Raw genomic sequence first — 25787 nt, forward strand, 5'->3', positions numbered from 1 at the left:
TGTGTCCCACCACGTTGTATTCCACCACATCGGAGTACACAAACATCAAATTCAGTCCTTGGTTCAGTTCTACCGGGGTACGAAAATACTGGCCAAAAGACTCGTTGCTGTAAATGATGGTTTTTTGGGGTGGTGTTTGTAGTTCTACTTTCTTCCTCATCTTTATGTCACCGCCCAACATGTCAAACAATTCATCATAAAAATAGAAACCCATGATTTTATCCCCCTCAGGAAATTTCATCAGGAAGCGACGAGCTGTTTTGTGGTATTCCAGGGTGACAGTTTTGTTCTTGACATTCTTAAAAGCTTCCCCAAACACGCCATTAAACTTGGTGGCTATGGTGCTAACCAAATGTTGACCACTAAAATAATAGCCTGGGGGAATGAACAACTGATAGGTGGTCCACTTTGGATTTTCTTTGTTAGGGGTTTTCTTGTCATATTTGCTATGGGTATCCATCCACTGTTGTATTTGTTCGTCATAAACTTCCACATCAAATTTATTTTGATTGGGAAGGACATTGAGGACTTGGGTCCGGTGAATCATTTCTACTAAAGCCACTTCCAATGGGCTTCGTGATCTAAGGGGATGGCCTGAGGTAATTTGGCCGTGTAACAGCACAACGTGTTGTTGGGAAACACCTCCATGGAACTGTCACTGGGTAAGGTTAAGTAAAATTGGTTTTGGTGACTCATAATTCCAGAGTTCTGTGGCTGTCCGAGGGAATATTAGTGGATGTCAGAGGCGTGTCTCCGCCCAAAATGGGGTTCTGATTGTGGTTGGACTGGTGACTGACACTGGCACTGGACACAACGTTCCCGTTCGAGGAGAATTTCAGGGAGGGATTGGGAAGCAGGTAACCGATGCAACTGCTCAATAAAATGGTCCACAATTGTTTGTCTCCTTGTTGCAAACTCAAATTGGCGATGGCTGCCCCGATGACACAATACACCACGAAGATTTGGCAGAAAAAGACGATTTGCGTTTTAGGCACACGTTCTCCACACCACACCCACAAGGGTTGTTTTTGTAAATCTTGCACAGAAGAACTAGGGGAAGAAGGAGTGGTCGACGTAGCTGCGTCTGCTGTGTGAAAGGGCATGATGGTCACTTCTTCTTTTTATAGTCGATGACTTGCGAAGCGTCGATCCAAGAATCGAAACTGGGTGGATATCCTTTCCAACGTACTTTGACTTCTTTGACACGTCGTTTGCCCACTTTACGGGTTCTGCGTTCGAGAATGCTTTCGATGTCGTACACGTCGTCTTCTTTTTTGGTGACACGTTGTAACTCGGGCAAATAAAACGTTCCTTTGAGCACTTCTCCGTTCATGTCTTCCAATTTATAGACGGCAGGATGACGGCCATGCACTCGTCCAGTGACGCGAAACAATTCGGTCGTCCAGTTAGGTAAGTAACCTTTGTCGAAAGTGCGTTTGGTTTTGCCAATGCGCACCCAATCTCCTACGGTCAACTCTCCACTTTTCTTGGGGACAGCCCTCGTCGGGGACGTACCAAACAGGCGCTCAAACACCAACACTTCGTTCTCGGGGGTCACGTCTTGCGGGGCACGTCCGATGCTTCGATGGTAAGATTGGTTGTACGCTTGCACCAGGTGCGGTAAGATGTCGATGTACTTCAGAGTGTGGTGATGCGTAAAATATTTCCACATGCGTTCTTTCAAAGTGCGTTGAAAACGTTCCACGATGCTGGCTTTGGTTTCGGGATTCTCGGTGGTAAAAAAATGAATGTCACGTTTCTTTAATTCTTTTTGGAAAGCTTGGTTCAGAAATTCGGTGCCTTTGTCCGTTTGCCATCGAAGAGGGTGACGACCGCTTTGTTTCAACACCCGTTGCAGGGCTCGCACTAACTCGCTGCTCGATTTGGAAGTCAAGGGCACGACCCAGGCAAATTTGGAAAAGACGTCGATGACACAAAACAAATATTTGTAACCACGATTGTAGCTGGCCAAATGAGAGACATCGGCTAAATCGGCTTGCCATTGATGATCGATGCCTTCCACTCGGGTGCGACTTCTGGCAAACTTGCGTCGAATGGGTTTGTGTAAAGTGTAGGTAGCTTGTTCTTGTAACCATCGTTGCACTTGAGGTAAACGGAGACTTTTCAGTCGCGTTTTGGCAGCACGATACAATTTTTGAACTCCTGCGTAACCTGCAGGATGGGAGGGATCGTAGTAAATGCTGGCTAAGACTTTTTCCATTTTTTGTGTTGGTTGGTGTGTTAATAAGACACCCACTCTTGGAGGATGCTACTCTTTTTCTCTTGGGGTATTTTCTTGGATTGCAAGGCTTTGCGTGTGCGGCCGGCAATAGGTGTCGAAGATGAGGAGGAGGATGTCTGAGCGGGGGATATCGGTTCTTGTTTCACTTCTGTCTTCACTTCTGTCTTCACTTCTGTCTTCACTTTCTTTTTCTCTTGTGAGGAAGAAGGGGTGGCCATCATCTTTTTAATCCATCCAATTCTGGAGGTAGGTGGTGTTGTTAACTTGCGTACTTTTTCTGGTGGAGTTTGAAACCCTTCCTCTTCTTCTCCTTTTTCTGTCTTGGTCACGGGTACTGGTGGTACTGGTACTGGTACTGGTACTGGTGATGGTGCTGGACTTTTCATCAAGGTCTTAAAATCTTTTAGAGTGGGTAAAGCTGTTTCGTCTAAAGCTTTCTGGTGAAAGAGTTGCAGTCTTTGCAAGAGTTGACCGTACTTTTGCGATTTTTCTGTTTCGGACAAATCTTGGCGATCCATCAAGGATTGCAATTCGTGTTGTAACTGGGACATCTCGCTCAAATTGGGATTGGGATGTAAATGCGGGGTGCGTTGTTCTTGCCACCGATGGTATTCCATCCATCGTTTGTAAGGCACTAAAGCTAGTTTTCGTCCTTCCATGGGGTTGTCAGGGGTGAATTCTGAGATCTTGGGACTTCCGAAGGCCTTTTTATCTTGCTCCCACCAGTCCTCCCAACATGGTTCCCAAGACTCCTTTCAGTATGGGGCCTAACAAGAGAGGTAAAATGCCTCCACGTTGGACCAACATCTTCTTTTTTTGACGAATGGGAATTTTCTTTTGAACCATTTTCCGAAGAACGTGACGATGTTTGCCTAAGCATTGTTTCTGGTGTTTGGACAAAGGGATCGTGCCTTTCAAAACGTTCGAACAACATTCGCACACGGTATCGATGACCTCTTTGGAGGCCGTTTGAATGAGTTTTTTTCGTAGGGGTGGAGAAGCTTTGGACAGGACAGATAACATGTCCCCATGTTTGGCTAAACGTGGTGGCAGTCCTTTCCTTTTCTTTCCTTGGGGTTTTCTGGAGGGTGACATCTTTGAGTCTTTAGGAGCACCGAAAAAACACTGATACCCTACTCGGTCACAGGTCTTTTTTATACTGGAACGCGTCGCCATTGATTGTCTTTACGTCGTATCAGTTTGAGGACAGGCATGACACGTCGTGCAGGGGTACGTAACGGACTAAATCGAGCCAGTTCTTGCTTGGACAAATCCAGTAAACTTTGTAACATGCCAGATCTTTCATGGACTTTGATTTTGGGAGAAGGTACTTTGTGAGCAGCAGCCACTGCCGCTAAATTGGAAGGTCCTGCCACTGGGGAAGTTCTTTTGGGGGTCATCAACGGAGAAGTTCTTGGTGTGATCAACGTCTCCAAGTACTCTTCAGTTCCTGGTGACATCAACGGAGAAGTGGACAAACGTGAGGCTGCCGGAGACGCAGTCACCGCTGTGGCAGGTCGTGGTTTGCGAGTGTAAGGTTGCGTCCTGGCCGATGTGCCTCTCTTGCGACTAGTTTTCTTCTTCTGTGGACTTTTCTTTTTCTGGGGACTTTTTCTCTGTTTCTTTTTCTGGGGGCTTCTTTTCTTTTTCCGGGGTGGTGGTGGTGTCTGGTCAGAGGAAGGTCCTGCCACTGGAGAAGTTATTCTTCTTGGGGACCTGGTCTTTTTCTTTTTCTTCTTGGGGCTTCGTTGGACTTTTGTCTTGGGGATAACTTTGGGGGCATTAGGATCCCATCTTAAGAGTGAGCGAATGATGACCCCTCCTAGAGTACCGCTCCCTCCAGGTTTCAAAATGATTTGTTTTTTGGTTTGAGTGTCGATGCGGGGATCGGCCAGTTGGACCAAAGCGACTTTGTTTCGATCGAAAAAGCGTTTGGTTTGATGAGGAATCTGAATGATTCCTTGGAGTAATTGACGTGCCGTCACCGTGAACCATCGTAAGACTTCTTTGAGACTAGCTTCTAAGACACGAGCTCGTGTTTGTGGATCTTTTTCTCGACTGATGCCATACAAGGCACGAATCAATTTGACGGGAAGATGCGACTGAAGGGACGTCATGTTCACACTGTGTGAGACAGACGAAAAAGGGTCTGAGGTTTTTATAGATTTTTTTCATGGGGAGTGAAATGAAGTCGAGGACGGAGACGTGTACAGGACAGGCCCTCCGTCTTGGCACCAGTGGTGAAACAAGTGGGTACGAAATCGCAAATCCTCGGGGGTCGTAGGTTTCAAATCGACGAGTAAATAGGCGTGTGGTGTTTGAGTGGCATCATCGTACGCCTGAGTTAGCCAAGGCGTTCCTAACTGTTTGGCTAAGACTTGCACTTGCGATTTATCTCGAGGGCTTTTAAACAAGACCACGTAATGCGCATTGAGACTGATGGTGCGATGGGCTTTACTTTGTTGAAACAAATTTTGGGTGATGTAAACGACACTGGCATTACGGTGATGCCCTTTGCGCGTGAACCACAATTTAATTTCTTCTTCGTCTTCTCCTAACATGTCGTCGAAAATGACCAAATGGTTTTGACGGGAGTCAGAGACGATGCCGTCGTCTTCTTTAGGAATGCCTTCCACAAACACGATGGAATCGCCTTGACTTTCTCGCAAGAGGCTGTACGCCGATTGCCACTCTTTGTAACACCACACGATCCGTTGAGGGGGCCGATCGATCAAATGATGTTTATGTTCGATCAAACGTTTGACGAATTCGGTTTTGCCAGAACCGCTAGGTCCAGCAATGAGTATGTTAAAGGGATGGCGAAGATACAAAGCCTCCCAACTAGCACGATCTAAGTGTTCGTCGATGACTTTGACAGTAGAGGAAGAGGGAGCAGAGACAGTAGAGGTAGCCATGGTGTGAGAAATGTCACTTGTAACACGAAAACAAACAAGACAAGAGTTTATATACTTTTTCAGAACACGTTTATTGAATGTTTTTTTTTTCAAACATGAATACGAAAGACAAAAATACATAAAAGCCAAAGGCTTAAGTACAAGGATAAAAGGCACATGATAACTATGAACGTGGAATAAACACAAGTGTCTGTACAACAATCACATCTTTTGGGTAATGTTCTAACCAGTTCAACAGGGGGTAAGGTCACACAAGTGTCCTCCCGAAAGGGTCTTTCAGGTCTGTCCTCGACAGTCCTGTCCTGGGTGACGGGTTCTTCTGGCACCGTCACTAACACGGGTTGAAAAGTAACTTTTTTCCTTGAACAACTCTCGTGCATACTGGGCCACTTCTTGGGTCCAAGCCTCAAAACCCCATTCTTTCCAGGCACGGACATCTGTCCAATGGGGATGTAAGTCACAAGCTACACACACATCGTCATACACGTCTTGGGTAGCTAAAAGTTGACGAATCTTTTTCTCCTGTTGAGGTCGAGAAGTATCCAGATGAAAACGCAAGACTTTGAGCAAAAGGAGTTTTTCGTGACCATTTAAGGCCATGGAGGTGGTAAGTACTGATCGTAAAGAGTCCACAAAGAATCGGCTGGTAAACGAAATCCCAGAAAACAAGTCACTAAGACACACACCACTTGTCGTCCCAAATTGAATGGATACAATTCTTGTAATAATTGATGGTAATGATCCACGGTTTGAATATGGTCATTGAGTTCCTTCCACGGAATCTGTTGGATGACATGTGACATAAACCGTGGCATGGCAGCCTGTTTTTATATTCTCTTTTTTTTGGATGCAATACACGTACTTTCTAGCCAGAGATCTTCGTTCTCCAGTAGGGAATCTAAATCTTGCATCCTGTAACCGAAACGTCAGAGTTCGTTTAGGTGTTTCCTCTTCCGCTAAGCAGATTCCACGTAAAATATGTTTGTAATCCTTTAACTTGTCTTCCTCAATGCGTTGCACTAGGTGAATCTCGAAGCAACCATAATCATGAACATGTCGATCATTAGCGACCTCAAAGTTTTGAACAATGTCTGACCATTGAAAGAATTTCTGACGAATCAGTTCTCTTATACCATTCAGGTACCAGTGGTTAAAGATCTGGTGACGTATCGGATGCAATTGTTCTTTACGTTTGACTTGTATTTTGACCAGCTCTCGGTAAATGCGTTCTCTCAACTCCACAGGCAAAGCACGAATGTTCTCTTGTAAAGTATCCATGAATAGGTCATACTAAATCCTCTTTGGTCTGACACAAGAAATGTACTGTTTGCACAAACATGGTTTTAATTCATTGTCGAATCTAAATCGTTTCACCACTAATCTACACATTACAATTCGTTCAGAAGTTTCCTCTTTCACCAAGTTGACATCGCGTGAAAGATGTTGGTAATTCGTTAACTCTTCCTCTGGAATTCGATGCAGTACGTTTACAATGTAGTAGATAGAATCGTCAATACCAAACCATTTCTTTTTATAACCAGGAGGTCGTTGATCAATGTCTGTCCAATGGAACACTTTCAACTCAATCAGTCCTTGTATAGCCTGAAGGTACCAGTGGTTCAAACACCGGTGACGTAACGGATGCAATTGTTCTTTACGTTTCACTTGTATTTTGACCAGCTCTCGGTAAATGCATTCTCTCAATTCCACAGGCAAGGCACGAATGTTCTCTAGCAAAGTATCCATGAACAGATTATTATGGTAAGAAGTTACTTCAATGTCTCGGTCCCACTAAGGGTAAGTAATGACAATTCGGTGACCATCGAGCATGTTCTACGTAGGCCGAATCTTGCGGTTCCCAGTGGTGAAGTGACACACCGCAACTGAAACACTTGACTTTATCTCCTTCGCCCAAGTAGAAAAATCCGGCTCTGGCTAATTCTTCGGGGGTCGGTCCTCCCAGATACTTTGGCCATTTTCCTTTGAACGATTGAAGACGATTTTCAAAGTCGCAGTATTCCGACAAACGCACAGGAAACGAATATTCGTCTTTCACAGGTTTGTTTCGATGAGGGTTGAGTGACATGGGTAGGAGTTTGCTCAGGGCTGGATGACATCCGTAGGGAGGTAAACGTGAAGGTCGACATTCCCCTTTAAAACGAAACCCAGTAAAATGTCCAAGAGGACGAGCAGCATCGCTTTCGCATCCCACAGGTTTGACACGCACAGCATCACTTTCCATGATAGGGGTAGGGGCACTAAAGTTCCCATGATGCTTTACGGCATCGCTCAGGTCACAACGTACAGCATCGGTCCCATCGCAAGGCTCACAATCGCACTCGTCTGCAAACTCCGTTACGCAATTACAATGGTAACCACATGGACAATCGCAGTTTCCTTCCGGACATTTTCCGTCGCAATGCATGGGTCTTATCCATCCAATATTAGTCACACTAGAGGAAGATACAACTTTTTTACAATCCCCAAACTGGAACGATGCCTCTTTCAAAGTATTCATCTTGTTCGCTCGGTCTTGGTAGTCACAATGAACTATCGATCTTGCCTAGGGTTCCTTTTTTATATACAGACCAATACCGACGTGACCGTACGGTAAGGTGAAATGATTGGGAAGTCGAACTCGCTTCTGGTATACAATTTGATAGATTTTTTCCAAGGGTCGACTGACGATGTGGTGAGTGGGTAAACGTACAATCTTGTTCGGTTGGTAAGTGGTCACTTTAAAGTTTCCATCCTCTCCCGATTGCAAGGCTTCTTTCAATACCCTAAAGTTGACCACTCGACTGGTACGATAATTCAGAGTCAGTCCTTTCACTTTGCACGTTGTGTGCACTTCTCCTTGTTTGTCACGGTATTGGTAGCCGTAATTTTTAGGACCGCCACTGACGAAACTTAAAATCTTGTCGTCGGGATGCTCGTCTGTCCAGGCTCCTAAACGGTCTCCTTCGATGTTAGGGTGATGTTGAATCGGGTGATGGATGTAAATGCAACTGTCCGTGTCAAAGTACAGGACGCGTTCCCCTAACTGTTCTAAAGCTTCGTACAATTTTAAGCGAGCATGAGCTGTCACGTAAGCCGCAATGATGACATTTCCAAAAGGGTCGTCTTGTACAAAGTCCAGATCTTCTTCGTAATTGACCAAGATCAAATTCTCTCGAACGACGTCCACGTGTTTCATGTATTTGGTTTTGTCGTGAATCATCTGGAAGTAACGGGAAGGTTCTGTCAAATATTCCGTCTTGGGTAAACACGGTCGTTGTGCCATTTTACCCCACAAGCAATTTAACATCACTTTGGCAAACGATCGCCTGCCTTCGTTTTTCTCGATGTGGTCTAAAGTGATGCCTTCTTGTTCGTAGTATTTCTCTTTGAATTGTATTTGGTCTTCGCGAATGTGACACCAGGAAGGATAGCCGCTGGCTTCTTGCTTCAGTTTCAAAAAGGCATCCACGTAGTCTGCGAAAATGCCTTTCTGCGTGGGGTCACCCTTGTGGTATTGTTGTGTCTTGGGAAAGTGACAAATTTCGTACACTTCTAACAGTTGGTATCCCATGTCCAGAGCTTTGAACAATTCCACGCTGACCCAGGTTCCCGTCAAGGCACGTTCTTCCTGGCTGTGATGGCAAGGTTGGTCTTGGTTGCACGTTTCGGCACAAGTACGGCACAAGGGAAACATCAGTTTGCCTTGACAATGGTGAGGTAAGACGGGATGGTATAGGTTCGTGGGAGGCAAAACTTTGCACTTGATCAAGCCTTCGTATTGTCGAATGTTTTTCAGGTCGATGTGTTCCGTCAGCAATTGCGGGTGCCCTACAGGAAAGCGACAATATTTGCACACGTAGGGATAGAGCGAACACACGTCCAAGTATTTGATTTCTTCTCCTTTCTCTTCGTCGGCTTGGTACAGCAAACAGGTGGCATTGGTCCTTCCTCCGTACAAACTATCCCTCGGGTTCAGCGGGTCCATGAACTGGTAACTTTCCACGAGGCGTTTAAACTCGGGATCGGTTTTCATACGGTGATCGTACTCGTGTTCCCACATTTCCACCACTTGGTATCCTTGCTGTTCTAACTTTAGGCGCCGCTGACAAGTGTCCTGGTACAAGTCTTCCATGGTTCGTTGCAAAAGCTGATTTTTAGTGCCACGGTCAGGGTAACAGACGGGACATCCGTGAAATAAGCAACCGTTAAACTCGTACACGATCTTGGGGTTTTCTAAGTCCCAGCCATCGACCGAATACGTTCCGATGGTCTTTTCGCCCCCTCCGTTGCGGGCATGCTGAATCCATTTGTCTTCCTTGTCGCACAAGTAATGTAACCAACGTAGGGCTTTGACCGAGTATTGACGTTTGACATAGTGGGTCGTTTGAGGGCTGATGACAGCCACGGTGTTTTCAGGCATGAATCGTTGTCGATACACTAAGGAACACGCTTTGGCAATGGTGCAAGCTTCTTTCAAAGGATCGACCCCTCCGTGTTCCATGAACAGTTCTCGAAATTTTCCACAGCAACGCCGTAAAATGTCCACGTCGGAACGACAATACTTTAGCATTTCTTCCTGAAAGTCGAAAGGGTCCGAGGCGTGAGCCTGGTACCAAGCGTAGAAAGCTTCTCGTTGTTCGGTACGCATGTTGTCAGGGTCGTAATAGTGAGCCTCAGGTAAATGGGGTAGAACGGCATGTTGATTGGCTTCCGTATTGAAAAAGTGTGGAAAATACCCTTTAGCCATTTCTGTCATTCCAAACGTTTTAGGCATTCGACTCAAAGGCATGGCCAAGTAACTCATCGAATCTTTAAACTGCACTTATCCCACTTGCATGAAAATGATTTTGGCTCCGTTCAAAGTCACTTTAGGACGCTCGGTGCCTTGTTCCGTATAGTATCTGAGAAGAAACTGTCCATCGTATCCGGAGAAATTGTGAGCCATCACCGTGGCATGACGATGACAATCTCCGTAACGTTCGATGTCCTCTTGGCTCCACGTCTTGTCGATGGGGTCTAAGACCCATCGAGCGAAATCGGCTAGCGTGTTCGGTCCCCGAAAGATTTTTTCACGTCCTCCAGGAATCTTGCTGCAGTGAGGGCAATGACTGAAGATAGGTTCTTGAATGCACTTCTCGCACGCTCGATGAGCCACGCAGAAATTAGGAATGTGAATGCCGGTTTCTTGCATGCATTCGAAATCGAAAAAGATGAAATTGCCTTTCTTCTTGTGACCGTCCTCTTTCTCTGGTGGGGATTGGTATTTTTGCACGTAACATTGGTGTTCCAAGTCCACGATGTGGTGACAAATGTGACATTTTTTCTTTCCTGAACATACGTGTGTCTTGATATTATTGGTACGTATGACTTGTTCACACGTAGAGCACAATCTCAGGAGTTGACAAGCGCATTTCTTCTGTGAACCTTGCGTTTTCAGATGTTGTTGGTAACAGGTAGAGCTGACAAACGTGCGCAGACAAGTTGAACAAGGCACTGGTTCTTCGCTCAGACAGGGTGAAGAGGCCAAACATCCTGGGCATTTCGATCCACAATGTTTGTGTTGCTCTCGATTATTATAACCATGGTCACATTTCTCACAGTAATAACCGTATCCCAGGAATCCGGTGATACTGGTAATGGTATCGAAATGGTCATCGTGATGATAAACATGAATGTATTTTCCGTCCTTAAAATCTTGCCCTCGAAACAACATAGACCCTCGCACTTCTTGAGGGTGCACTTTCAAGGTGTATCGTGGAGCTAGGGTATCTTGCAATTTTTGCATCTCAGGAATGCCACAGGGTGTGTCTTTGGACAGGCCAGCTTGTTGCAACAGGAGTTCTGCTTCGTTTCGTTGTTTGGCTCGATCGGATTGTTGAATAGTTTTCCAGGTTCTTTTCCATTCTACCGTGTCGTTCTTGTTGGCATAGGTTCGTCCCACCACAATGGCACGGGCTAAACACATCTGGTCATGAGGATTGTGAATTTGGACAAGGCTACGCTTAATGCTGCGAAGGTCGTTCACCAATAACATCTTTTTGCGTCCGGTCCCTTGAGGTGAAGAGACGTGGGTCATGTCCAATGTGGCTTTTCCATCGGTGATGTCAAACTGGTCATTAGATTGTTGCACGTGTTGAATCTTGTCCATGACTTTGGAAGCGGTCAATTCTGCAGGGGTGCTAAACTCGATCCAAACAGGGGATTTCAAACCGTCGTGTTGTATGGAAAGTCTCAAGCGATCGTCTTCTTTGGGTTGACATTGTTGCTTGAGTGCAGTGAGCAAAGAATCCCACACCCCAGTGATAAACACTTCTGCTTTCTCTAACGGCACTTCAGCCTTGAAATCTTTAAACTTCACTGTGTATTTGTAAGACGTAGTTCTAAATTTTCTAGAGGAGCGCTTTTCCGTCTCTCGAATGGAATAGTACTTTTCAGGGTTAACTAAGGGTGGTGAAATTGGTTTAGAGGGTTCTGATTCTGGTTCACTCATGTCCTCTTCAAAATCACTGGCATGAATTTGTGCCAAGATTTCAGCCCTGGTACGAGGCGATAGATCACGTTTCTTCCTCTTACTTCTTTCTTCTTCTTTCTTCTCGAATGAATTAGATCGTTTCATCTTGAAAGCAAAAAGTCAAATGACTCAAGTTCAAACACCATGAGCTACTTTATAGTCATAGCATACCAGCGTATATAAAAGGGTGTGTGTCTTGTCCTTTCACTATTCATTTCACTCTCAAGCCGAGCACAACGATGGAAGAGACTAACCAGATGGAACGTTTCGTCAGAGCTTTGCGAGGGGTCATTAGAAAATTCTCTTCAGACCAGCCTACGGACTGCTCTCCTTCCTTTAGAGATAAAAGTCAAGATACTTGCTATATCTGTCAGAAGAAAGGGCATTGGTCTTCAGAATGTCCAGACCGTCAAAAAAGAACAAAAACAGGGACTAAAAAAGACAAAAGTCAAGATACCTGTTATTATTGTCAAGAAAAAGGACATTGGTCTCCAGATTGCCCAAAAAAGAAACAAGAGGAGTCAGAAGAAAAGAGGGATTCTTCAGAAGAAGAGAGGGATTCTTCGGATGAAGAGAGGAATTCTTCAGAAGAAGAGGAAGAAAAAAGACAATTCTATTTACAAGAGGCAAAGAAACAGGAGAAGAAGAAAAGAAGAAGGGAAGAAAATGAGGAAAAGACGGTGAAGAAATTCAAAAAACAGAGAGACTAAACATGGAGAAAGAAGAAGTTAATGAACTTTTTTATTAAAGTGTTGTGTTGTGAATTGTGAATTGGATTGTAAAAAATGGATAAAAGAATAAATGAATGATATAAGGTAAGAGTCTTTTAGTTTTGATTTTAAAATAAGAACGTACACTCACGCACTCATACACAGACACGTACTATAAAGGTAAAATGGGTGGGGTTTTTTTTGAGTTATTGGCAAATTGAAATTGTATTTCTTTTCGAGAAATGTGGGTGGCCCTGAAAAGGGCCTTTTTTTCTCTTTATGGTGTAGGGGTGAGTTTAAGCAATCAACTTTAACTGCCTTATGCCTTTGCCACGGCCAAGGCCTACTTCTGAACTGCGTAATGTTGATGATGATTGGGTTGAAATCACTAAGGGTGGTACGGTAGGCTTAGTCACAGGGTTGACGTGTTTAGCTCGGGAAGGTCGTATTCTCTTCGGTCGTAATAAAGAAGTCTGATACATTTGTTTCAGACTTCTTAACTCCGCTAAAATGTCCAACAGTACCGTGACCGTTTGATTTTCACCCTCTTGTTTCTTTGCTGCTACTTCTTCTTGCTCTTGTTGCTGTTGTTTTTTTCTTACCTCTTCTTCTTGTTGCTGTTGCTGTAGGAGAAAAGCCTGTTCCGCTTCCTTTTGTCGTTGTATAAATTTCTCCAATTCTTCTTTCTGTCTCTGTCTAAATTTCTCCACTTGCGGTAATAAAGAAGGTAACGAAGGTTCCGGAACAAATTCTTGCGAGGAGAGAAAATCCACAAAATCCCAATTCACCTCTTCTGAAAGTAAGTCCGGGTTCCCTTGGGCGGTCTCCCCTGTTGGTGCACCCCATTGGATCGTTTTCTGAGTTTCCGTCATGTTGAATCACTGTCGCATAGATTGACTGCACACAAGCGCTAGCGAATCTATATAGACTACGTGACGTCACAGACTGCTCTCTTCGGATTGGATGCGGGCTGACTGAATTTTGTAACGCGTGTTCGGATTGGTGAATGAACTCAATCCGTTTCAATCCTACCTGTACCTATAAATAAGCGCAGTTCAGTGCATTGATTCACCTGTTCTCGTCGCTTCAAGATGTGGACCACAGTTGAGTCATCCACCCTTGTGTCTTCCATGATGTTTCGGACAGACTTGCTTATGTATGTCCGATCCAAGTGGACCGTTGTCCACAGGACAAACACCAGCCTGTGGATACGTAGGATCTACGTTGAAAGACAAGGATGCCTGAAAAGAGTGCTGGTTTACGGGCCAACAGTGAGACGCAGCCTAAGGACAAGAAGAAGACCAATACGGTGCCCTTTATGTTAATGAATACATTAACATAAACCCAAAGGCCCTTTTCAGGGCCAGCCATATTTCTCGAAAAGAGATAGCCTTTGAATTGTCTACCCCTTTCTTATTTTTTTTTTTTTTTTTTAAAAATCCCATGTTCCATTTCCCTTTGACGCTATACAGTCCCACCCTGTTTAAATTCCTTTGACGCTATACAGTCCCCTATTCCCATGTTCAAATCCCCTTGACGCTATATGTTCCCACGATTTTTCTCCATGTTAATTTCCCTTGACGCTATATGTTCCCACGATTTTTCTCCATGTTAAATTTCCCTTGACGCTATATGTTCCCAAGGGTATTTTTAATGATAAGTCCCATTGACGCTATAATATCCCCTTTCACTACTCTTCCTCCACCAGCTATTCTGGCTGCCATATAAAGCCTATCATATACTGAAAAATGGCATTAAACACACAATGTCTGTGTCAGGACATACCTTTCGGAAGTTTTACCTGTGTCAAATTCGCTTATATCATGAATATTCCAACTATTAAATACACTTTTGATTGGCTGGATTGTTATTTTAAATTCGCCCAGCATAGACTTTCAATCTTGAATTAATTTATACTATTAAAGTTTTTTCATGTGCATGAGAACGGTATTCCAACAAATCATTTCTTTGCATGTTTATGTATTTAAATTCAATGGACACATACCAGCCTGAATTACTTCTGACGTTTCCCAGCCATTTGATATATGTGGATAGCTATGTTCGTGGTCAGAACGTATTTCTTATCGAAACAAAATTGGCCTGGCAGATGTGTCATTAGATGTCGCTTTAAATAGGGTCTATATATATATATATATATATATATATATATATATATATATATATATATATATATATATATATATATATATATATATATATATATATATATATATATATATATATATATATATATATATATATATATATATATATATATATATATATATATATATATATATATATATGCATGTGTGCATGTGTGTGTGCGCGCGTATGTGTGTATGTTTTTTGCTTTTGTGTGTCTGTGTGTGTACCTGGACATCTCCGGAAACTTTTTAATAATGGAAGCAACTAAATATTTTTGTGGATACTAAATAAAGTTGAGGCATATATGTGAAAATGGGAAATACATTATATTTAAATAAAATTCAATGGCGTTTTTTATTTCTCCGTAACAGGGGACCATTGCCACTCGCGTGAGTATTGCTTTTATTGCTTCTATACATATGTAAGTTTTTATTATAAAATAAAACTTTTCCACGATTTGCTTTCCATGGTAATATATGAGTCTTATCCAACATTAATTTTAATTTTAAACTTTTCGTCTGAATAATGCTACGCCACATTTCAAGTGCACAAGAAATAAACACGCATAATGCTACGTCAGTAGTGAAGGGGGGGGGGGGCACTATACGGATAATGGGACCTTAATGTTAAATTTGGTCTTTTTTACTCTACAGACATAACGGGAATTTAACATTGTGGGCCACTATACGGACAAGGGAAAATTTTATCATGGGTAAATCTGTATAAGTACAATAGGAATTGAACAGGGGCGACGTCATGGTTCTGGAAACTGGCAACAATGTTGCAAGTGGCTGACCTCAGTTGGGTGGAAGAAATTTGGCAAGGGATTGACCTGAATAAGCGTTACTCTAGAGACAAATAGAGACTTAGACAGAGACATAGACATATCACATAACAGCAAAAAATCGACTAGGCAAGAAAATAGATATCTTTTCGAGGCAACGGATTGACCCTGAAAAGGACCTTTGGGTTTCTTATTCTTTCTCCGCCACCAACATCTTATTTTCTCCACTACATTCTTGTTCTTCTTCTTCTCTTTCTTCTCATCCTGTTCATCTTCCGCTTTCTCCTTCTCCTCCTCTTCTTTTTCTCTTTTCATTTTCTTCTTCTTTTTCAATTTTTTCATTCTATCTTTTCATTTGTTCTGTATCCTCTTCGTCTTCCTTTTCCTCCTTGTCCTGTTGGATTAGGTCTCTAAATTTTTCCCTGGCCTTCCTTAAATTATTGATCTCCATCTTGAGTATGTGCGGGCTATAACAACCATCTTCCAATCTAACCAACGTTTCCTCCACCATCCATATATCGTCCACCACCTCTTGCAATTTCATCATCTTGTTGACGTGATTGCTTGCCATTTTTTTTAATTCAATGTCAAATGGCGCGAATGACGAAAGCTTCACGTTCTATGTCTCAAGCACGGACGTAAAGTAAAACATACCATCTCACCAACTACCCATATCACCTACCAAACAATCCTCATTGATTGGAGTGCTAACCCAAAATAAATTGTTATACAAACCAACACACTAGTACCAAGTGTACGCCTGCAGACATAGCCACACGCACACACACGCACACAAGAACTATATTTTTTGTTTAGGGATAAGATTTTTGTTAATGGAAAAAGCAAGTACCCACTCAAACGTACGCGCGCACAAAAACACAAACAAAAATACACACACACATAAGTGCACGCACATCAACGCAAACAAAAATATACACATACACACACAAACGTACGCACGCACACAAACAAACAAAAATACACACATACACATAAACGTACGCCCGCACACGTATACATACACACACAAACACACAGACACACACAAAATTATATTTTCTGGCAATTTGATCAGTCTCTCTTTTCTAGAGATCTTGTGAGCTTTGAGAAGAGCTGTTTTGTCTAACTCCAAATACATCTGGTTAGTGGAGACACCTGTTACGTGTTTAGGCTCTCATAGACAGCAAAAAGAAAAAAGTGAAGACAACAAGCTTTGTAAAAAGAAGTCCCTAGAAAAACAAGGTGAAAATGGAAAAAGAAACACGGTCTTAAGAATCAAATCCAAAAATAATCCAAGAATAATCCAAGAATTAAAAATTAGAAGTCCTAGTAATAAAATTTTCTAATGAATTTGAGTTCGAGTCCCGCCCAAAATCCAAGATGGAAGGCGATGACGTATACTATCGCCAGTATAGTACTGATGTGTCAACAGTTCTTTGTTGTACCACAGACAATAATATTCCGGTGTTTGAATTCCGAATAAAATTTCAACAAATCCCTTTGTATAAGAATTCTATATGAGCACTTAAATATTCCAAGGGAAAAGAATTCATCTCTTAGAATCAAAAATATTTGAAGAAAAATTAAACTGTAAACTCCATAATGTGGCTAAAATCCAAAGCCATCAAGACTAGCCGCACAATGTTGCACCTTAATTACCTTTTAGGAAATAGGACCCACAGTTAAATATATTAGGTGGCAAAAACTAGCCATCACCCGCCACCCATCCCCGGCACAAGGCGGAAACCATGATATTAAAATAAGTCTTTGCAATTATTAACTTTTCAGACAACTTCCCAATAAAATAACCTAGCTTGGTCCTCTGTATCTACAAACAACACAAATAATAGTTTAAAAATTCATAACTAGGTCATGACGACAAGATTTACCTATCGGAAAACACGGGAGCCAAAAAGAACCCGGATGTAAAACACCTTCCTCCTGTAAACACCCATCCTGCCTTGCCACTGCCGGACATAGTAATAATAGTGAAGTTCTAATCTACGTAGAGTACGAATTAAAAATTATCTAACCTGTATGATAGTATTATTTGTATAACATATTAATTTTGCCTACTGTTATCAAGCATTCTTCTATAGGAATCCAGGGATAGCACATTCCGTTCTGTCCGGTGTATATTTATAATTCCCTATAATTAATTATATATACCTTGATTTCTTTCATATGAATCCGGAATGACTGTGTATACAGATGGGAATTAATTACTGGATCGTCATGCGAGTGTGTCTGCTACACACGAGTGCGTATAACACAGATTAAGTATCATCATTTTTATGGTGATATGTGCTTGGTCGCGAGGGAATATGGGCTCGTGTGTGCAGGCAAGGCGATGAGTGACGTTTACCCGCGGAGCTGGGTTCAAATCTCAGTAGAGTACGAATTAAAAATTATCTAACCTATATGATATATATATATATAGATATATATATATATATATATATATATATATATATATATATATATATATATATATATATATATATATATATATATATATATATATATATATATATATATATATATATATATATATATATATATATATATATATATATATATATATATATATATATATATATATATATATATATATATATATATATATATATAAGTAGTAAAGTGGGGCACCCTACGTACAATGGGAATTAGCATTACAGGGACCCCTGGGTCACTCTACGTACAATGGAAATTTAACATGGCGAAAAATCGTGGGTCACTCTACGTACAAGGGGAATTTAACATGGCGAAAAATCGTGGGTCACTCTACGTACAAGGGGAATTTAACATGGGGAATAGAGTTTGGGCTTGTTTAGGGACAAGGGGAATTAAACATGGGATTTTTTTTTTTTTTTTTTAAAAATTTTTTTTAAAAAAGGGGTAGGCAATTGAAAGGCTATCTCTTTTCGAGAAATATGGCTGGCCCTGAAAAGGGCCTTTGGTTTATGTTAATATGCCCTTAACATAAAGGGCATTTGCGACATCTTCTTGTTCTCAAACTTCGTCTTACAGCAGGGCCATACATCAGAGTCCTCTTGAGGCAACCTTGTCTCTCTATATAGACTCTTCTTATCCACAGGCTACTGCTCATCCTGTGGACAACAGTCCACTTGGATCGGACATACATGAGCATGTCCGTCCTGAACATCACTGTTGACACAAGGGTTGAAGATTCAACGTCTGTCCACATGTTGAGACTCCGAGAATAGGTGAATCAATGCAGTGAACTACGCTTATTTATAGGGACAGAAAGGATTGAAACGGATTGAGTTCATTCACCAATCCGAACACGCGTTATAGAATTCAGTTAGCCCGCATCCAATCCGAAGAGAGCAGTCTGTGACGTCACGTAGTCAATATAGATTCGCTAGCGCTTGTGTACAGTCAATCTATGCGACAGTGATTCAACATGACGGAAACTCAGAAAACGATCCAATGGGGTGCACCAGCAGGGGAGACCGCCCAAGGGAACCCGGACTTACTTTCAGAAGAGGTGAATTGGGATTTTGTGGATTTTCTCTCCTCGCAAGAATTTGTTCCGGAACCTTCGTTACCTTCTTCATTACCGCAAGTGGAGAATTTTAGACAGAGACAGAAAGAAGAATTGGAGAAATTTATACAACGACAAAAGGAAGCGGAACAAGTTTTTCTCCTACAGCAACAGCAGCAAGAAGAAGAGGTAAGAAAAAAACAACAGCAGCAACAGCAAGAAGATGTAACAGCAAAGAAACAAGAGGGTGAAAATCAAACGGTCACGGTACTGTTGGACATTTTAGCGGAGTTAAGAAGTCTGAAACAAATGTATCAGACTTCTTTATTACGACCGAGGAGAATACGACTTTCCCGAGCTAAACACGTCAACCCTGTGACTAAGCCTACCGTACCACCCTTAGTGATTTCAACCCAATCATCATCAACATTACGCAGTTCAGAAGTAGGCCTTGGCCGTGGCAAAGGCATAAGGCAGTTAAAGTTGATTGCTTAAACTCACCCCTACACCAAAAAAGGCCCTTTTCAGGGCCAGCCACATTTCTCGAAAAGATATACAATTTCAAATTGCCAATAACTCAAAAAAAAATATTCAACAGCCCATTTTACCCTTATAGTACGTTTCTGTGTATGAGTGCGTGAGTGTACGTTCTTATTTTAAAATCAAAACTCAAAGACACTTACCTTATATCATTCATTTATTCTTTTCTCCATTTTTTACAATCCAATTCACAATTCACAACACAACACTTTAATTAAAAGTTCATTGACTTCTCCTTCTTTAGTCTCTCTGTTTTTTAAATTTCTTCACCGTCTTTTCCTCATTTTCTTCCCTTCTTCTTTTCTTCTCCTGTTTCTTTTTCTTCACTTGTCTGCTTTCTTCCTCTGAAGAATCCCTCTCTTCTTCCTCTGAAGAATCCCTCTCTTCTTCTGAAGAATTCCTCTTTTCTTCTGACTCCTCTTGTTTCTTTTTTGGGCAATCTGGAGACCAATGTCCTTTTTCTTTACAATAATAACAGGTATCTTGACTTTTGTCTTTTTTAGCCCCTGTTTCTTTTCTTTATTGACGGTCTGGACACTCTGAAGACCAATGCCCTTTCTTCTGACAGATATAGCAAGTATCCTGACTCTTATCTCGAAAGGAAGGAGAGTAGTCCGTCGGCTGGTCTGAAGAGAATTTTCTAATGACCCCTCGCAAAGCTCTGACGAAACGTTCCATCTGGGTAGTCTCTTCCATCGTTGTACTCGGCTTGAGAGTGAAATGAATAGTGAAAAGGACAAGACACGCACCCTTTTATATACGCTGGTCTGCCATGACTATAAATTAGTTTCTGGTGTTTACACTTGAGTCATTTGACGTTTTGCACTCAAGATGAAACGATCCCATTCATTCGAGAAGAAAGAAGAAGAAAGTAAGAGGCAGAAACGTGATCTATCGCCTCGTACCAGAGCTGAAATCTTGGCACAAATTCATGCCAGTGATTTTGAAGAGGACATGAGTGAACCAGAATCTGAACCCTCTAAACCAAGTTCGTCACCCTTAGTCAACCCTGAAAAATACTATTCCATTCGAGAGACGGAAAAGCGCTCCTCTAGAAAATTTAGAACCACGGCTTACACCTACACGGTGAAGTTTAAAGATTTCAAGGCCGACGTACCGTTGGAGAAAGCAGAAGGGTTCATCACCGAGATGTGGGATTCTTTGCTCACTTCACTCAAGCGACAATGTCAACCCAAAGAAGACGATCGCTTGACACTATCCATAGATCACGACGGTTTGAAATCCCCTGTTTGGATCGAGTTTAGCAGACCCGCAGAACTGACCCCTTCCAAAATCATGGACAAGATTCAACACGTACAACAATCTAATGACCAGTTTGACATCACCGATGGTAAAGCCACACTGAAAATGGCCCACGTCTCTCTTCCTCAAGGGACTGGACGCAAAAAGATGTTATTGGTGGACGACCTTCGCAACACCAAAACAAGTCTCGTCCGAATTAACAACCCTCAAGACCAGATGTGTTTAGCTCGAGCCATCGTGGTGGGACGAACCTATGCCAACAAGAACGACACGGTAGAATGGAAAAGAACCTGGAACACTATTCAACGTTCCTATCGAGCCAAACAACGAAACGAAGCAGAACTCCTGTTACAACAAGCCGGACTGTCCAAAGACACACCCTATGGCATTCCTGAGATGCAAAAATTGCAAGATGCCCTAGCTCCACGCTACACCTTGAAAGTGCACCCTCAAGAAATGCGCGGGTCTCTGTTGTTTCGAGGCCAAGACTTTAAGGACGGAAAATACATTCACCTTTATCATCACGATGAACATTTCGATACCATTACCAGTATCACTGGATTCCTGGGATATGTTTATTATTGTGAGAAATGTGACTATGGTTATAATAATCGAGAGCAACACAAACATTGTGGATGGAAATGCCCAGGATGTTTGGCCTCTCCACCCTGTCTGAGCGAAGAACCAGTGCCTTGTTCGACTTGTCTGCGTACGTTTGTCAGCCCTGCCTGTTACCAGCAACATCTGAAGACGCAAGGTTCACAGCAGAAATGTGCTTGTCAACTCTTGAGATTGTGCCCTACCTGTGGACAAGGCATACTTACCAACAATGCCAAGGCACACGTATGTCGAGGAAAGAAAAAATGTCACATTTGTCACCACATCGTGGACTTGGAACACGAATGCAAAAATACCAACCCCCACCAGAGAAAGAGGACGGTCACAAGAAGAAAGGCAATTTCATCTTTTTCGATTTCGAATGCATGCAAGAGACCGGCATTCACATTCCTAATTTCTGCGTGGCTCATCGAGCGTGCGAGAAGTGCATTCAAGAACCTATCTTCAGTCATTGCCCTCACTGCAGCAAGAATCCCGGAGGGCGTGAAAAAATCTTTCGGGGACCAAACACGTTAGCTGATTTTGCCCAATGGGTCTTAGACCCCGTCGACAAGACGTGGAGCCAAGAGGAGATCGAACGTTACGGAGATTGTCATCGTCATGCCACGGTGATGGCTCACAATTTCTCCGGATACGATGGACAGTTTCTTTTGAGGTACTATACGGAACAAGGCACCGAACGTCCTAAAGTCACTTTGAACGAAGCCAAAATCATTTTCATGCAAGTGGGACAAGTACAGTTTAAAGATTCGATGAGCTATTTGGCCATGCCTTTGAGTCGAATGCCTAAAACGTTTGGAATGACAGAAATGGCTAAAGGGTACTTTCCTCACTTTTTCAATACGGAAGCCAACCAACACGCCGTTCTACCCCATTTACCCGAGGCTCACTATTACGACCCCGACAACATGCGTACCGAACAACGAGAAGCTTTCTACGTTTGGTACCAGGCTCACGCCTCGGACCCTTTCGACTTTCAGGAAGAAATGCTAAAGTATTGTCGTTCCGACGTGGACATTTTACGACGTTGCTGTGGAAAATTTCGAGAACTGTTCATGGAACACGGAGGGGTCGATCCTTTGAAAGAAGCTTGCACCATTGCCAAAGCGTGTTCCTTAGTGTATCGACAACGATTCATGCCTGAAAACACCGTGGCTGTCATCAGTCCTCAAACGACCCACTATGTCAAACGTCAATACTCGGTCAAAGCCCTACGTTGGTTACATTACTTGTGCGACAAGGAAGACAAGTGGATTCAACATGCCCGCAACGGAGGGGGCGAAAAGACCATCGGAACGTATTCGGTTGATGGCTGGGACTTAGAAAACCCCAAGATCGTGTACGAGTTTAACGGTTGCTTATTTCACGGATGTCCCGTCTGTTACCCTGACCGTGACACTAAAAATCAGTTTTTACAACGGACCATGGAAGACCTGTACCAGGACACTTGTCAGCGACGCTTGAAGTTAGAACAGCAAGGATACCAAGTGGTGGAAATGTGGGAACACGAGTACGATCACCGTTTGAAAACCGATCCCGAGTTTAAACGCCTCGTGGAAAGTTACCAGTTCATGGACCCGCTGAACCCGAGGGATACTTTGTACGGAGGAAGGACCAATGCCACCTGTTTGCTGTACCAAGCCGACGAAGAGAAAGGAGAAGAAATCAAATACTTGGACGTGTGTTCGCTGTATCCCTACGTGTGCAAATATTGTCGCTTTCCTGTAGGGCACCCGCAATTGCTGACGGAACACATCGACCTGAAAAACATTCGACAATACGAAGGCTTGATCAAGTGCAAAGTTTTGCCTCCCACGAACCTGTACCATCCCGTCTTACCTCACCATTGTCAAGGCAAACTGATGTTTCCCTTGTGCCGTACTTGTGCCGAAACGTGCAACCAAGATCAGCCTTGTCAGCACACCCAGGAAAAACGGGCCTTGACGGGAACCTGGGTCAGCGTAGAATTGTTCAAAGCTCTGGACATGGGATACCAACTGTTAGAAGTGTACGAAATTTGCCACTTTCCCAAGACACAACAATACCACAAGGGTGACCCTACTCAGAAAGGCATTTTCGCAGACTACGTGGATGCCTTTTTGAAACTGAAACAAGAAGCCAGCGGCTATCCTTCCTGGTGTCACACTCCCCAAGACCAAATACAATTCAAAGAGAAATACCGGGAACAAGAAGGCATCTCTTTAGACCACATCGAGAAAAACGAAGGCAGGCGATCGTTTGCCAAAGTGATGTTAAATTGCTTGTGGGGTAAAATGGCACAACGACCGTGTTTACCCAAGACGGAATATTTGACAGAACCTTCCCGCTACTTCCAGATGATTCACGACAAAACCAAATACATGAAACACGTGGACGTCGTTCGAGAGGATTTGATCTTGGTCAATTACGAAGAAGATCTGGACTTTGTACAAGACGACCCTTTTGGAAATGTCATCATTGCGGCTTACGTGACAGCCCATGCTCGCTTAAAATTGTACGAAGCTTTAGAACTGTTAGAAGAACGCGTCCTGTACTTTGACACGGACAGTTGCATTTACATCCATCACCCGATTCAACAGCACCCTGACATCGAAGGAGACCGTTTAGGAGCCTGGACAGACGAGCATCCCGACGACAAGATTCTAAGTTTCGTCAGTGGTGGTCCCAAAAATTACGGCTACGAATACCGGGACAAACAAGGAGAAGTGCACACGACGTGCAAAGTGAAAGGACTGACTCTGAATCATCGTACCAGTCGAGTGGTCAACTTTGGGGTATTGAAAGAAGCCTTGCAATCGGGAGAGGATGGAAACTTTAAAGTGACCACCTATCAACCGAACAAGATTGTACGTTTACCCACTCACCACATCGTCAGTCGACCCTCGGAAAAAGTCTATCAAATCGTGTACCAGAAGCGAGTGCGACTTCCCAATCACTTTACGTTGCCGTACGGTCACGTCGGTATTGGTCTGTATATAAAAAAGGAACCCTAGGCAAGATCGATAGTTCATTGTGACTACCAAGACCGAGCGAACAAGATGAATACTTTGAAAGAGGCATCGTTCCAGTTTGGGGATTGTAAAAAAGTTGTATCTTCCTCTAGTGTGACTAATATTGGATGGATAAGAGCAATGCATTGCGACGGAAAATGTCCGGAAGGAAACTGCGATTGTCCATGTGGTTACCATTGTAATTGCGTAACGGAGTTTGCAGATGAGTCCGATTGTGAGCCTTGCGATGGATACGATGCTGTACCTTGTGACCTGAGCGATGCCGTAAAGCATCATGGGAACTTTAGTGTCCCTACCCCTATCATGGAAAGTGATGCTGTGCGTGTCAAACCTGAGGGATGCGAAAGCGATGCCGCTCGTCCTCTTGGACATTTTACTGGGTTTCGTTTTAAAGGGGAATGTTCACCTTCACGTCTACCCACCTACGGATGTCATCCAGCCCTGAACAAACTCCTGCCCATGTCACTCAACCCTCATCGAAACGAACCTGTGAAAGACGAATATTCGTTTCCTGTGCGTTTGTCGGAATACTGCGACTTTGAAAATCGTCTTCAATCGTTCAAAGGAAAATGGCCAAAGTATCTGGGAGGACCGACCCCCGAAGAATTAGCCAGAGCCGGATTTTTCTACTTGGGCGAAGGAGATAAAGTCAAGTGTTTCAGTTGCGGTGTGTCACTTCACCACTGGGAACCGCAAGATTCGGCCTACGTAGAACATGCTCGATGGTCACCGAATTGTCATTACTTACCCTTAGTGGGACCGAGACATTGAAGTAACTTCTTACCATAATAATCTGTTCATGGATACTTTACAAGAGAACATTCGTGCTTTGCCTGTGGAGTTGAGAGAACGCATTTATCGAGAACTGGTCAAAATACAAGTGAAACGTAAAGAACAATTGCATCCGTTACGTCACCGGTGTTTGAACCACTGGTACCTGAAGGCTATACAAGGATTGATTCAATTGAAAGTGTTCCATCGGACAGACATTGATCAACGATCCTCTAGTTTTAAAAAGGATTGGTTTGGTATGGACGATTGTAGTTACATCATTGTAAACGTACTGCATCGAATTCCAGAGGAAGAGTTAACGAATTACCAACATCTTGAACACAATGTCAACTTAGTGAAAGAGGAAACTTCTGAACGAATTGTAATGTGTAGATTAGTGACTCAACGATTTAAATTCGACACTGAAGTGAAACCATGTTTGTGCAAAGAGTACATTTCTTGTGTCAGACCAAAGAGGATTTAGTATGACCTATTCATGAATACTTTGCTAGAGAACATTCGTGCTTTGCCTGTGGAGTTGAGAGAAAGGATTTACCGAGAACTGGTGAAAATACAAGTGAAACGCAAACTCAAAGTGATTCATCCGTTTTTAAATTATGCTATGTTCCAAAGTACAAGAAGACTGATTATGAGTGGATATTACATTAGGCACAAAGTTAAACGAGGCTATTGGCCACCACCCAACGATTCCAAAAACAGTGTATATACTTATGAATACTTTACAAGAGAACATTTTGGGCTTGCC

The 25787-nt window shown here is 42.9% G+C and overlaps 1 protein-coding gene across 1 annotated transcript in view; it reads left to right on the top strand.

Moving 5' to 3' along the window:
- Nucleotides 1-25787, top strand: part of LOC149777682 (uncharacterized) — an 83570-nt gene that overhangs the window by 41243 nt on the left and 16540 nt on the right. The window contains exon 8 of the mRNA XM_089938236.1: nt 14898-14915. Within this exon, the coding sequence (XP_089794362.1) occupies nt 14898-14915 (18 nt within the window). The remainder of the gene's footprint in view (nt 1-14897; nt 14916-25787) is intronic.

This window comes from Sinohyriopsis cumingii, chromosome 17, assembly GCF_028554795.1.
Source record: "Sinohyriopsis cumingii isolate HCF-2022 chromosome 17, ASM2855479v2, whole genome shotgun sequence".
Lineage (NCBI taxonomy): Eukaryota > Metazoa > Mollusca > Bivalvia > Unionida > Unionidae > Sinohyriopsis > Sinohyriopsis cumingii.